Source organism: Bidens hawaiensis, unplaced genomic scaffold (assembly GCF_021521415.1).
Source record: "Bidens hawaiensis isolate Kalapana, Puna unplaced genomic scaffold, B.hawaiensis_p1.1 tig00029053_1, whole genome shotgun sequence".
Lineage (NCBI taxonomy): Eukaryota > Viridiplantae > Streptophyta > Magnoliopsida > Asterales > Asteraceae > Bidens > Bidens hawaiensis.
The window spans coordinates 104,010-116,348 of NW_027494790.1; the positions used below are offsets into that span (position 1 = coordinate 104,010).

General features: G+C 38.4%; 1 protein-coding gene across 1 annotated transcript; it reads left to right on the top strand.

Moving 5' to 3' along the window:
• Positions 1-2,815: 2,815 nt before the first annotated feature.
• LOC143578181 (uncharacterized) lies at positions 2,816-3,133 on the top strand. The gene has a single exon (XM_077061844.1). The coding sequence runs from the start codon at positions 2,816-2,818 to the stop codon at positions 3,131-3,133; it is 318 nt and encodes a 105-aa protein (XP_076917959.1).
• Positions 3,134-12,339: the final 9,206 nt, after the last annotated feature.

A 12,339-nucleotide genomic window follows, 5' to 3' on the forward strand; every position in this document is an offset into this window, starting at 1 on the left:
AATTATCCATTCCCTGTATATCTTAATATGAGAGTTACATGGATAACATAATCTATGAAACCTTAGAATCTATTCATATCCCTTGTCTGTGCATATTCCAAGCCTGTTCATTTTTAGTCTAATACTTCCCCACAAGCTAAGGCAAGCCTGTTCATTTTTAGTCTAATACTTCCCCACAAGCTAAGGCTGTGGTTCGACCTGTAGTTTGGACCTTAAAAATAGGAACCGTTGTGGAGGTAATGCCTAAGTAAAGACATCAACAATCTGATCTCTGTGTAGAGATGAATTGGATAACATGGATCTTAATATGAGAGTTACATGGATAACATAATCTATGAAACCTTAGAATCTATTCATATTCTTTGTCTGTGCATATTCCAAGCTTGTTCATATTTAGTCTAATACTTCCCCACAAGCTAAGGCTGTGGTTCGACCTGTAGCTTACCAGTTCACCATGGAAAGCCAATTCGATCCTATAGTCGTCTTCCTTAAAGAAAGGAACCGTTGTGAAGGTAAAGCCTTAGTAAAGACATCAGCAATCTGATCTCGTGTAGAGATGAATTGGACTACCAGTTTCCTTTGAGTCACCTTTTCTCGAACAAAATGAATATCAAATTCAACGTGTTTTGTTCTAGCATGAAAAACCAGATTTGCGGACCAGTAAGTAGCTCCTAAGTTATCATACCATAATGTAGGAGCTGTTGTAACAGGAGACCACAGGTTAGTTCAGCAACCGTGTCTGCCAGAACCTTGTATTCCGATTCTATGGATGCCCGATAGACAATCTTCCGTTTACGTGCAACCCAAGAAATAAGATTTTTACCCAAACAAATAGCAAATCCTCCGGTGGATCGACGGTCATCCGGGCAGCCAACCCAATCAACATCAGAGAAGGCCAGACGCGCCAGTATAACCATGAAGTAAGGAAGCCAAATCATGATGTAACAAAAGACCAAAATTAATTGTGCCCTGAAGATACCGTAATATGCGTTTAACCACTGACCAATGATTGGCAGTAGGAGAGTGCATGAACTGGCAGACTTTGTTAACTGCAAAGGCAAGAACGGGTCGAAACAAAGTAACATACAGTAGTGCCCAACCATTTGTCTGTAGTGTACCGGTTTTTCATAGGGGGAACTGTCACCAAGTGTGAGATTAGCAGATGAGGTCTGATGTACAAGAAATTAAACATCTTTTCAGTGCTAAAATATTTTCAAACAAGCGTAATTTCGGAAACTATATTAGATTAAATAACCACTAATGTTTATAATTTATATCTATAGGTAAATATAACCTAAGGAATAAAATAAGCTGAAATACAAAGAAAAACGGAGATAAACAGTGAAAACTATCACGACAACACCCCATGGTGAATCACATGGCCATGTTAACCAAAACGCACCACATGTTATCAAAGGCAATAAGAAAAGACAATGATTGTTTCAAAATGATCTTTACTTCAGGGTAAATAAATACAACGATTAAGTAGTAAAACTCTATAAGTGTGTCCGTTGAGCGATGTGGTTCTTACCTACACTTACTACATATACGATATGTACACTTGCCTATTTGTGTGTGGTTTAGTTAAGATAATAATCATTTTTTTAAATTTAAAACTCAACATTGTGTAAACTAACATTTGAAAAAAATAGCACCGTTTTCTACTGCATCCATCACGCATCAAGTTTTTGGCGTTGTTTCCGGGGACACACGGTGATTTTTTACAAACAATCCGAGTATTTATTAAACCGTATTTTTTTCTCGACGAAGATCCTTTATCTCATATTTTCCGATTTCTTCGAGTGTGTGGAACTTTCAGAATTCAACATTGCTCGGAAGATCAAGTTAGGCTTAAACTCTTTCCATTTTCGCTCCGCGGCAATTCCTTGGAATGACTTGAATCCTTGCCATCTGGAACCATCACTGATTGGGGACATATGGTAGAGCAATTCCTTCTAAAATACTTTCCACCAGATAAAACTGCCAAGTACCGCGCCAGCAACATCGGATTCCGGACAGATGAAGACGAGTCACTACACACAGTATGTGAGAGATACAAGAACCTTCTTAGATGATGTCCGCACCATGGATTGAACAAATGGCTTCAAGTACAAACTTTCTTCGACGCTCAAACTAGCCAAAACAAAAAAGTAATCAATTGATCAAATCGCTGGTGGAGATCTCGGAACCAAATCACCAAATGAGACATTCGAGATCTTAGAAAAAGCTGCCAAGAAAAGCTTTGCCTATAATCAACCACGATCAACCCCATCACACAAAGGCATACACCATGTCGATTATAGCACCTTCATCTCTACACAATTCGAGGCCCTCTCTAAGAAATTTGAACGACTTCAGTTTGAGCTAATTAAAGCAAATGTGTAATGTGATAGGCGTGGGGGAGATTGCAAGGTCAAATACTGCCAAAGTATGACAATAGAAGAATGCGATTTTGTAAGCCGACAAAATAACACCTATGGCAACAATTCCTTATCCAGCTCGCCTAAAGCAGGAAAAGATGGAGACATAATATGGAAAATTTCTAGAAGTCTTTAAGAAATTGCATATTAACCTTCCATTAATAGAAGTCATTTCACAAATGCCAAAATATGCAAAGTTTTTAAAAGAAGTTCTATTCAACAAAAGGAAGCTAGAAGAGTTATCCCACGTGATACTCAATGAAGAATTCTCTACAATTCTCCAAAACAAGCTTCCAAATAAGATGACTGACCCTGGATGTTTCACTATCCCTTGTTTGATATGAAACTTGTTTGTCAGCAATGCCTTAGCCGATTTAGGTGCCAACATTAACCTCATGCCTTATACAGGTTTCTCTAAGTTAGGACTAGGAGAACCTACTCCTAGCCGTATGCGCATTAATCTAGCCGGTAGATCAGTGAAATACCCAAGAGGCATAGTTGAGAACATGTTAGTCAAAATCGACAAGTTTGTCTTTTCAGTTGACTTCATTATTCTAGAAATGGATGAAGATACTTCTGTACCCTTTATCTTAGGAAAACCATTATTAGCTACCGCTAGAGCACTCATAGACGTTTGCACATGTAAACTCACGCTTAGGGTAGAGGACGAAGAAATAGCTTTTGACATACGAAAGTCAATGAAACCCCCATAGTACACAAATGATTCTGCATGCTTCCTGAATATGTGAGAATCAATAGTGAATTGTCAATTAAGGAAAACAAGAAAGAAGCATGTGACACACAACTGTCTGAAGAAAAAATGCATGATGTCAATACAGAAAATCAAGCTGTGGAGGAAAAAGAAAACAACCCCGAAGAGACATTTGAAGAGGTAGATAGAGATCTGGAACCTAAAGCCAAACCTTCTGTTGAAGATCTACCTACTTTAGAACTTAAGGAATTACCCAAACACCTGGAGTATGCTTTCCTCGAAGGAAAATCACAATTGCCCGTTATCATTTCCTCCGATCTCTCAAGAGATGAAAAGGAAAAACTCCTAGAAGTTTTCAAATCTCACAAAAAAGCCATCGCTTGGAAAATTAGGGACATCAAAGGCATCATCCCGTCATTTTGCACTCACAAGATTCTAATGAAAGAAGACTTCAAACGCGTAGCGCAGCACCAGAGACGACTAATTCCAAATATATAAGACGTGGTGAAAAAGGAAGTACTTAAACTGCTTCACACATGATTGATTTACCCAACATCTGATTCTCCGTGGGTAAGCCTTGTTCAAGTACTCCCGAAAAAAGAGGAATGACGGTGGTCATCAATGACAAAACGAGCTGATTCCTATGACATCCGTCACGAGATGGCTAGTTTGCATTGACTATCGCAAACTCAACGATGCCACCACGAAAGATCACTTTCCTCTCCGTTTATCTATAAAATGCTCGAACGTTTGTTTGGGAAAATGTACTACTGTTTCCTTGACGGATTCTCTAGATATTTTCATATTCCGATATCTCAAGAAGATCAAGAGAGGACAACATTCACATGCCCCTATGGCACATTTGCATACTAATATAATGCTAAATATATATGTTTCCCTTGTTTATTTTATTTAATATTTTAATTGTTTTTGATCGTTTTTTTTATAGTCAAGATTTGTATACTACTAACGTTTTTGTGTGTCGTAGGTTTCGGGATTTGATCGTGATTAAAAAGGACAAAAAACGAGCTAAAACGAGCCGAAACGGAGATCCGGAATGCGTCAGGAAGGGTCAGAACAGAGAACTGGTCAGACCAGGCCGGTCTGACCGCCCCCATGGAAAAGCATGCCGCGCCGCGTGGAGGGGTACCTTATTTCCCGTCGCGCGGCGCCTAGGGGTCACTGATGTGTTTTTAATTCGTTTTTGCGACTAGTTGGGACTTGTTTTGGGTATTTAAACACCTTTAACTTAAACCTGACATAACTTGAAAGCCACCAGCCGATTTTGGGAGTTCTTGGAGCTATCTTACGAGTCTTGTGGTGATTTTGAAGGCAAGAGAACATCCGGTGAAGAGCTAGACGTTTAAGATCGAAGAATACGGGTTTTATCACCTTTAATCTTTCATTCTTTATTATTTCACCATGTTTTCAATTTTATTTGTTTTGTTTGATTTAGACTTTATGATGCTAGGATAAATTCCATAGACTGCCTAGGTCGTGATGAACCTTAGTTCGGTTTGATTTTATTTGGATTTCGTTTCGTTATGGATTTTATGTTCTAAGTAAACGGTTGAGTTTGATTTAATTGATGCGTTTGATTGCTTGGTTTTGTTTACTTGAATTTATTGTTTCACATTGCCCTTGTTGATTGTATCATAGGATAGGGTTTTGTTAGGTCATTTACTGTGTGTTCTGGGCTAATAAGTAATGATTATGTTTTATTATTATTAGGGGTGTGCAATTGAGAAAACCCGACCCGACCCGCATCAAACCCGACCCAAGACCGATAACCGAAAATGTTGAAACTGAAAACCGAAGACAAGCCCGCTTTTGACACTTCGGTCAATAGAAAAGTCGGTCTCGGTCACCGGTTAATCGGGTATGAGGGAAGAACCGATGTTCTGATTCCCACACAGACACGATCTGCAATTGAACACACAAACACGATCTGTAATTGAAAGACGATATACAATTGAACATCTAATCTTCATCTTCTTCCCCACTTTTGTTGTTTTCACCATTTTTGCAGGTAACATATTTTGAATTTTCACATAATTTTTTTTTCTTTTCCCTTAAATAATAAAATTCATGCATAATCTTGAGTTTGATTTCATAGATTGATGAAATTGATTAAAAATCATTCGAAGATAAAAGATTGAATTGGATTTAATACCACGATCGATTGGTGAAATCGATTAAATCAATTTAATTAGCATAAACTTGGTGAAGAAGATGATCGAATGGAATGGATTATGGAAGCAATAGCAGTTTAGTGAGCTTGATTGGAAAGGATGAAATCATGAAACAAACAGTCGTCATAGTATTTTAATTGATTTTAGGGTAGGGCGGCGTGAATATCTATCTGTTTGATAATAAGAATCGGTCCTTCGGTTCAGCATTTGTTTTCATGGGTTAGTACCCGAACCCGACCCGAGACCGAAATGCCAAGGATTTAAGGACCGAATTCAATCATCTACAATATAGGGTCGGTCCGGGTTAGGTATATTCGGTCCGGTTTTTCGGGTTGACCCTAATTCTGCACACCCCTAATTATTATAATAATTAGGTTTATGTTTTATTATTTTATTAATTAGTTTATTATTAGTTTAATTAAAGTAATCATTAGTTAATTATTAAGTTTTAATTATTATTATTAAATTCCCCCCTTCAAATATTATTAATAAATAGTCGTGTCTTGTAGTTGAGTCTAATTTGCTAGTTTCGTAATTTAGAGAGTCTCGTGGGTTCGATATCCGGACTTACTTAGCTGTACTAGAGTCGATCGGTTCACTTGCCGGTTAGTAGTTTAAGTTAAGTTTAAGGGTCTAGAGTATTACTTAGTGTCTAGATTAGTATAATTTTAGTTAATAATTATTTGACTACTTTTAGCACATCACATACCGACGAATACCCTTTGGACTGTGTAATGCGCCAACTACCTTTCAACGTTGCACGGTAGCTATCTATCATGATATGATTGAATATTCAATGGAAGTTTTCTTGGACGATTTCTCTGTCTTTGGTGTCTCCTTAGATTTATGTCTTGTAACCTGAAGAGGATGTTAACAAGATGTGAAGAAGACAATCTTGTGTTAGATTTGGGAAAAATGTCACTTTATGGTCAGAGAAGGCATCGTTCTCGGGCACAGGATATCTCAAACTGGATTGGAAGTGGATAGAGCAAAAGTAGAAACCATTTCCAAACTTCTACCGCCTACATCTGTTAAAGCTATTCGAAGTGTTCTTGGCCATGCGAGTGTCTATCCCCGTTTCATCAAAGACTTTTTGAAAATAGCCCGACCAATGACGAAACTTCTTAAAAAACAATGTTCGATTCAAATTCTCCGAAAAATGTTTGGATGCATTCCAAGATCTTAAGAACAAAATCGTGAACACTCCAATCATGGTAGCACCAGACTGGACACAACCCTTCGAACTTATGTGCGACACAAGTGATTTCGCAGTTGGAGTAGTCCTAGGACAAAGGAAAGATAAGCATTTTTATTCCGATCTACTACACCAGCAAGACATTTAATGATGCTTAAGAAAATTGCACAACTACTGAGAATGAGCTTCTGGCCGTAGTCTTTGCTTTTGACAAATTCCGTTCTTTTCTAGTCCTTTCAAAAACCATTGTTTACACGGATCATGCGGAAATTAAATATTTGTTCACAAAACAAGATGCTAAACCTTGCCTGATCCAATGGATTTTACTTCTTCAAGAATTCAAAATCGAAATCAAGGACAAGAAGGGTGTTGAAATTGTTGCAGCCGATCATCCTTCTCGTCTAGACTGTACAACTTCACAAGAAGGATTGGGGAGCAAGATAAACGACAATTTTTTCCATGAAGTTCTGATGCATATCCAGAATTCTGAAGGAAAACATTATTGATTCACTAATATCGCAAATTACAAAGATAGTGGAATCGTTCTAAAAGGAATGATATATCAGCAAAGGAAGAAATTCTTTTCAGATATCAAATATTACTTTTGGGAAGATCCATATTTTTTCCGCATATGAGCTGATAATGTTATCCGAAGATGTGTATATGGAGATGAAGCACCCAAGATACTGAAACAATGTCATGAAGGACCATCAGGAAGCCACCGTGGAGCATCGACAACTACAAAGAAAGTATTTGACGCCGGCTTATACTGGCCTACGATCTACCTAGAGGCAAATGAAATGGTTCGCTCATGCGATGAACCCCAACTCGCCAGCAATATCTCACCCCGAGATGAAATGTTACAGAGACCAATCTAGGTTTGTGAGATATTTGGCGTTTAGGGCATGGATTTTATGGGACCATTTGCAACATCATTTGGCCATCACTACATCCTAGTTGTAGTAGACTGCATATCGAAATGGGTTGAAGCCCAAGCTTTACCAACCAATGATGCTAGGATGGTAGTCAAGTTCTTAAAGAAATTATTCTCACGTTTTGGTATTCCCAAGGCACTTATAAGCGATCGAGGAATGCACTTCTATAATGCGCAAATGGAGAAAGTAATAGCCAGATGCGGGGTTCATCATCGATTCGCTACACCTTAACACTTGCAAACAAGTGGTCAAATGGAAGTTACAAATCAGGGTATCAAACGAATCTTGGAGAAACCTGTGAGTCACAATCGCAGAGATTGGTCAGAGAAATTGGACGACACTCTGTGGGCATCCTTCACTGCTTACAAAAATCCAATAGGCACAACACCATTTAAATTAGTGTATGGAAAGGCGTGTCTTCTTCCCGTCGAACTCGAACATAAAGCATATTGGGCACTTAAAACTGCCAATCTTGATATGAAATTTGCGGTAGAAAATAGAGTCAAGTAGCTTCACGAGTAAGAAGAATTAAGGATGCAAGCGTACGAAAACTCATGGATTTCCAAAGAAAGTATGAATAGACTTCATGACGCGCGACTAAAAGGTGAAAATAATTTTAAAGCAAGCGACCAGGTACTCCTTTACAACTCTCACCTTCGCTTGTTTCCTAGAAAGTTAAAATCTAGATGGTCCGTTCCTTCTACGGTTAAGGAGTTTTTTTGATCATGGAGCCGTTGAACTTGCTCAAAAATATGGACACAACTTTAAGGTAAACGATCATAGACTTAAACTTTACTTAGGAGAACCTGTAGAAACCGCAATGGAGGTACTACGCCTCCATTATGTGAACTAAAATGGCAAAGTCAGGAGTCAAGCTATCGACTCCGACAAAAATTTAGCATGTTTAGGATAGATTTTATTACTTTTGTAGGGATAAGATACAAAAAAACTAAATTTTTTTAGGAAGGCACGGCCGTGCCCCACTCTACACGGCCGTGCCCAGTACAATTTCCTTGCAGTGATAGTTTCTAGCACTGTGTCCGACTCAGACTAGCCTGTTTCAGAGAAAACTTGTCAACATGGCCCGTGCCTTGCAAGGCACGGCCATGCTGAGACAATCTGGCAGATTATAAATTTGCATCACCTCCTTGAGAGTTTTGCGCACCTTCTAGCCGCAATTCTCTAAACTTAACAAAATGCCGATGGAACATCCTAATGCCGGAAATCCCGCCACCACTCCACCTAAGAAGAAAAACATGAACCTGGAGACGATCCTTCAATTCTAGGAAATGGCAAAAGAGCTCACGGAATTGCTCATTCTCAATGAAAAACGTGTCCTAGCTTTGACGAAAATGGTGGAGGAACTGAAAGGTGAGATTCGTGACATTAACGAGCAGATTCAAATTCAGACCATTCGGTTGGGGGTTCTTTCCTCCGCCACCACCACCACCACATTTCGGTGGATATGGCGGTTTTGTTGGGAACCTCTCCGGAGGGGATTTTGGAGACCCTTTCTTCCATCTATTCTGATATGCATGTTAATGGTTCAAGGAATTGTGCTAAAACTAGTTTTTAGGATTTATCAGGCTTAACCCGATTATTTGTTGTTTTATTGTATTATATTTTATGTGATTTTATTTTATGTGTGTTTTTAGGACAAGTAATGTAATCTTATGACTGTTATTTAAACTGAAGTTTAATTATGTTATAGGGATAAGATTTGCACACACTTAACCGACCGCCCGAACCATGACTAAGAAAAAAAACTGAAAAATTGTGAAACATGCCAAGCATAACTGTGTCTTCCCTAGGGACGGGCCGTGCCCAGACAAACTTATCATCTCTTCAAATAAATGCAAAATTCTGAACTGACATTTATGACACTCACCTAACATGGTTGTGTTTATGTCACCATGGCCATGTTTTTCCTTCCTATGTGTCTATAAATGGCTATTACTTCCCATTCATTTGACATACCCATTTTCACACATTTCCACCAAGAAATTACCATGGAAAGAAGAGGATGGAGGCCTTTTTATATAAAACAAGGATATGTGTCCATAGATATAGTTAGAGAGTTAATGTGTTTACGCGAGAGAGTTGACGAGTTGGTAAGCATTAACATGGTGGCGGAGTATAGAAACCAAGAGCTGCATGATAAGGTTGAAACACTACGTTTCGAGCATTATCATGTGGACCGAAGGATGGCAAAGCTAGAAGACAATCTCGAGCAGCTAACGGCTGAGCTCGGTCGTTTTAACCGAAACCAAGTTGAGAGGCCAATCCAAACTAACTTCATGTTAGGGCCGGCCCACATGCAGCCCTTGTTTGGAGGAGGACCGGGGTTATTCAAGTAGTTCCGTTAAGTTTAGGATGCTAATCGTTCATCACTTGTACTCTTCGTTTCCTTTGTTTTAACGATCATGTACTCATATTCTGAATCAATGAAATTTCATTTCCTATGTTTCTAAATTGACATACCTAACTCATTTAGTCCAAAAATAGCCGTAAAACGAATAGCGGGATTTGAAAACGATTAAAAAACGAAATAATGGGAACAGAATAGGTCAGCACGGTCATCCCTTTTTAACCACGACCGTGTCGAGGGTGTCTGATGGTTTTTTTACCTTTGAAAATCATTCTATTTCACTTTTAAGCGCACCTCTTCAATCCCTAGGCGATTTTGGGTGATTTTCCGGCCATTATCCCACCGATTTCTTGTTTCAATCATTAAGGTATGCCAATTTAATCACTTCAATCTCGTTCTAGGGTAAGATTAAGACCCACTTCACTTTCAATTCTGGTATAATCTGAACCCTAGATTCAAGTTCCACTAAAATTGGGTTAGAATTGGACCAATTAACATGTCTAAACATAGTTTACATGATTTGAAAAAGATTAATTGGTTTAAATACTCAATGTAAATTAGTTTAAACATGATTTTAAGTCCAACTTGTTTAACTTTTGGTTCAGGTGGGGTTCAACCCTAATGACTGACCCATGTCTGAAACCATTAAAAAGGTTTCATGAACCAGGTTGATACGCACGATCGAGACATCATAATTACGAATTTGTGCAAAACACGGTTCGTGTTTCACTAAGAACAGTCGTGGTCAACCAGAAAGTCAATCAAATATCGCCCAAACTCAGCACGGGCCGTGCCGTCCAAGGCACGGACGTGACTTGCCTCTCGAACCAATCGCTAAATTTTCAAGTCTATCTTCTTGACTCGTTTTCATGATTCAGGATGACCCAATTCAACGAAAATTACCCATGCCTACAATTATGACTAAGAAAGAAAGGATGACCATGAGAAGATTATAAACCCTTAAATGAAAGATGGAAAAACTGCTTCTATACAAATTTAGAAGGATATTAGGGGAAGTAAGTAAATATCAAAGAATGATCAACATGGTGACTGCTTCATGGATGAGACTTTCTCAAACACGGATTGATCAATAATCGAGATAACAATGGAATTCCTAGCTTCATTCCACCTCCAAATGAATCCGTATCCCACCAGCATCTATAAAGAAAACACTCTAAGATTTCGATTAGGGGGAGTTTGGCGAAACTCCGACCTCACAAAATTCGGGGTCAATATCAGAATATATACAGAAGATGAGATACGATCTGATTTGTGGTTCAGATCCAACTACACATTTCCTGATGAAGTGGGAAAACCACACGTTTTTACAGGACAAATGCGTAAAGAAGCATAGGAACTATTAACAGAAACCAATGAAAAAACTACAATCCCAGCGTCTCTAAGTGTCAGGTCCCGATTGGCTCACTGAGGCTCATAGTAATTAGTATCGTAACCAACACAAATGTGTGAAAAGACAGTTACGAAAGTACTACTTTTGTGAAAGAACGATAAATATCAAAGGTTGAATCAGTGATACTCAAATGATTCCTGATACGGATAAAAAAGTAATAAACTCACTATTTAACTCAAAAGATTTCCATTGATATTGTGAAGAAAACAACGAAAATCGATTAGGGTTTCTAGGTGATATGTTTGTATTTGTGGCAGCCTTTCCGTACAAAGATATTCTTTTCAGGAAAGAGACAGGCGTCAAATCTCAATATTTGCTTAGTGTTCCCTGTCATAGGAGTGCCCTAAAGTTTCTTTAAATAGGCACACCTGACATCCTTCTAGAAACCCTAATGATTAATACTAAACATATTCAAACATATTAAAAAATTACTAAGTGTAAACAAGTCTTCGAGTAAGCTTGGAAGCTTTTGTCTTTGTCGAGCAGACCTGGTAACCATTAACTGTGCTTGGTACAGTTCTCCGAGTAGGCTTTACTTAGAATATTTTCCTAAGAATATATTCTTCAAGCAGACTTTAATCTTCTGATTTATATCCAACTTTGCTCGATATATATCCTACAAGCAAACTTATTCTTCTTGAATACCTTCAACCTTTTGTTACTTGACTTATTTAAACAAGTTAAGTGTGCCGGTGACACTGTAGCTTGCTCGAGGTTGAACCTTGCTCGTTGGAAGTGCTTAGTATCTTCTTCAGTAAACTTCCTTCAAGTATGTTGGGACCACTGTTTATTGAACCTTGCTCGATCCACCAATATACTTGGTTTTAGCTTGGTTAAGTCAAGAGTTTGCTCTGAAACAAACCTTGCTCGACTTGAAGAACAACCTTGCTATATTAAGTGTAGTTTGCGTGAATTAACACTTAGAAGATTTCTAAAAGATAACTTTTCTCATAAAGCAAAATACCTTGCTTGAATAAGTTTGGGCTTGCTCGAAGGCCTAAGTTTGCTCGGTTTTCATACTTAGCCATTTTCCGAGAAGGTTGAGAAGATTCCAGTCTTCCTTTGTCATAATCCTATCCCAACAATCTCCCCTAGATTGGAACAAC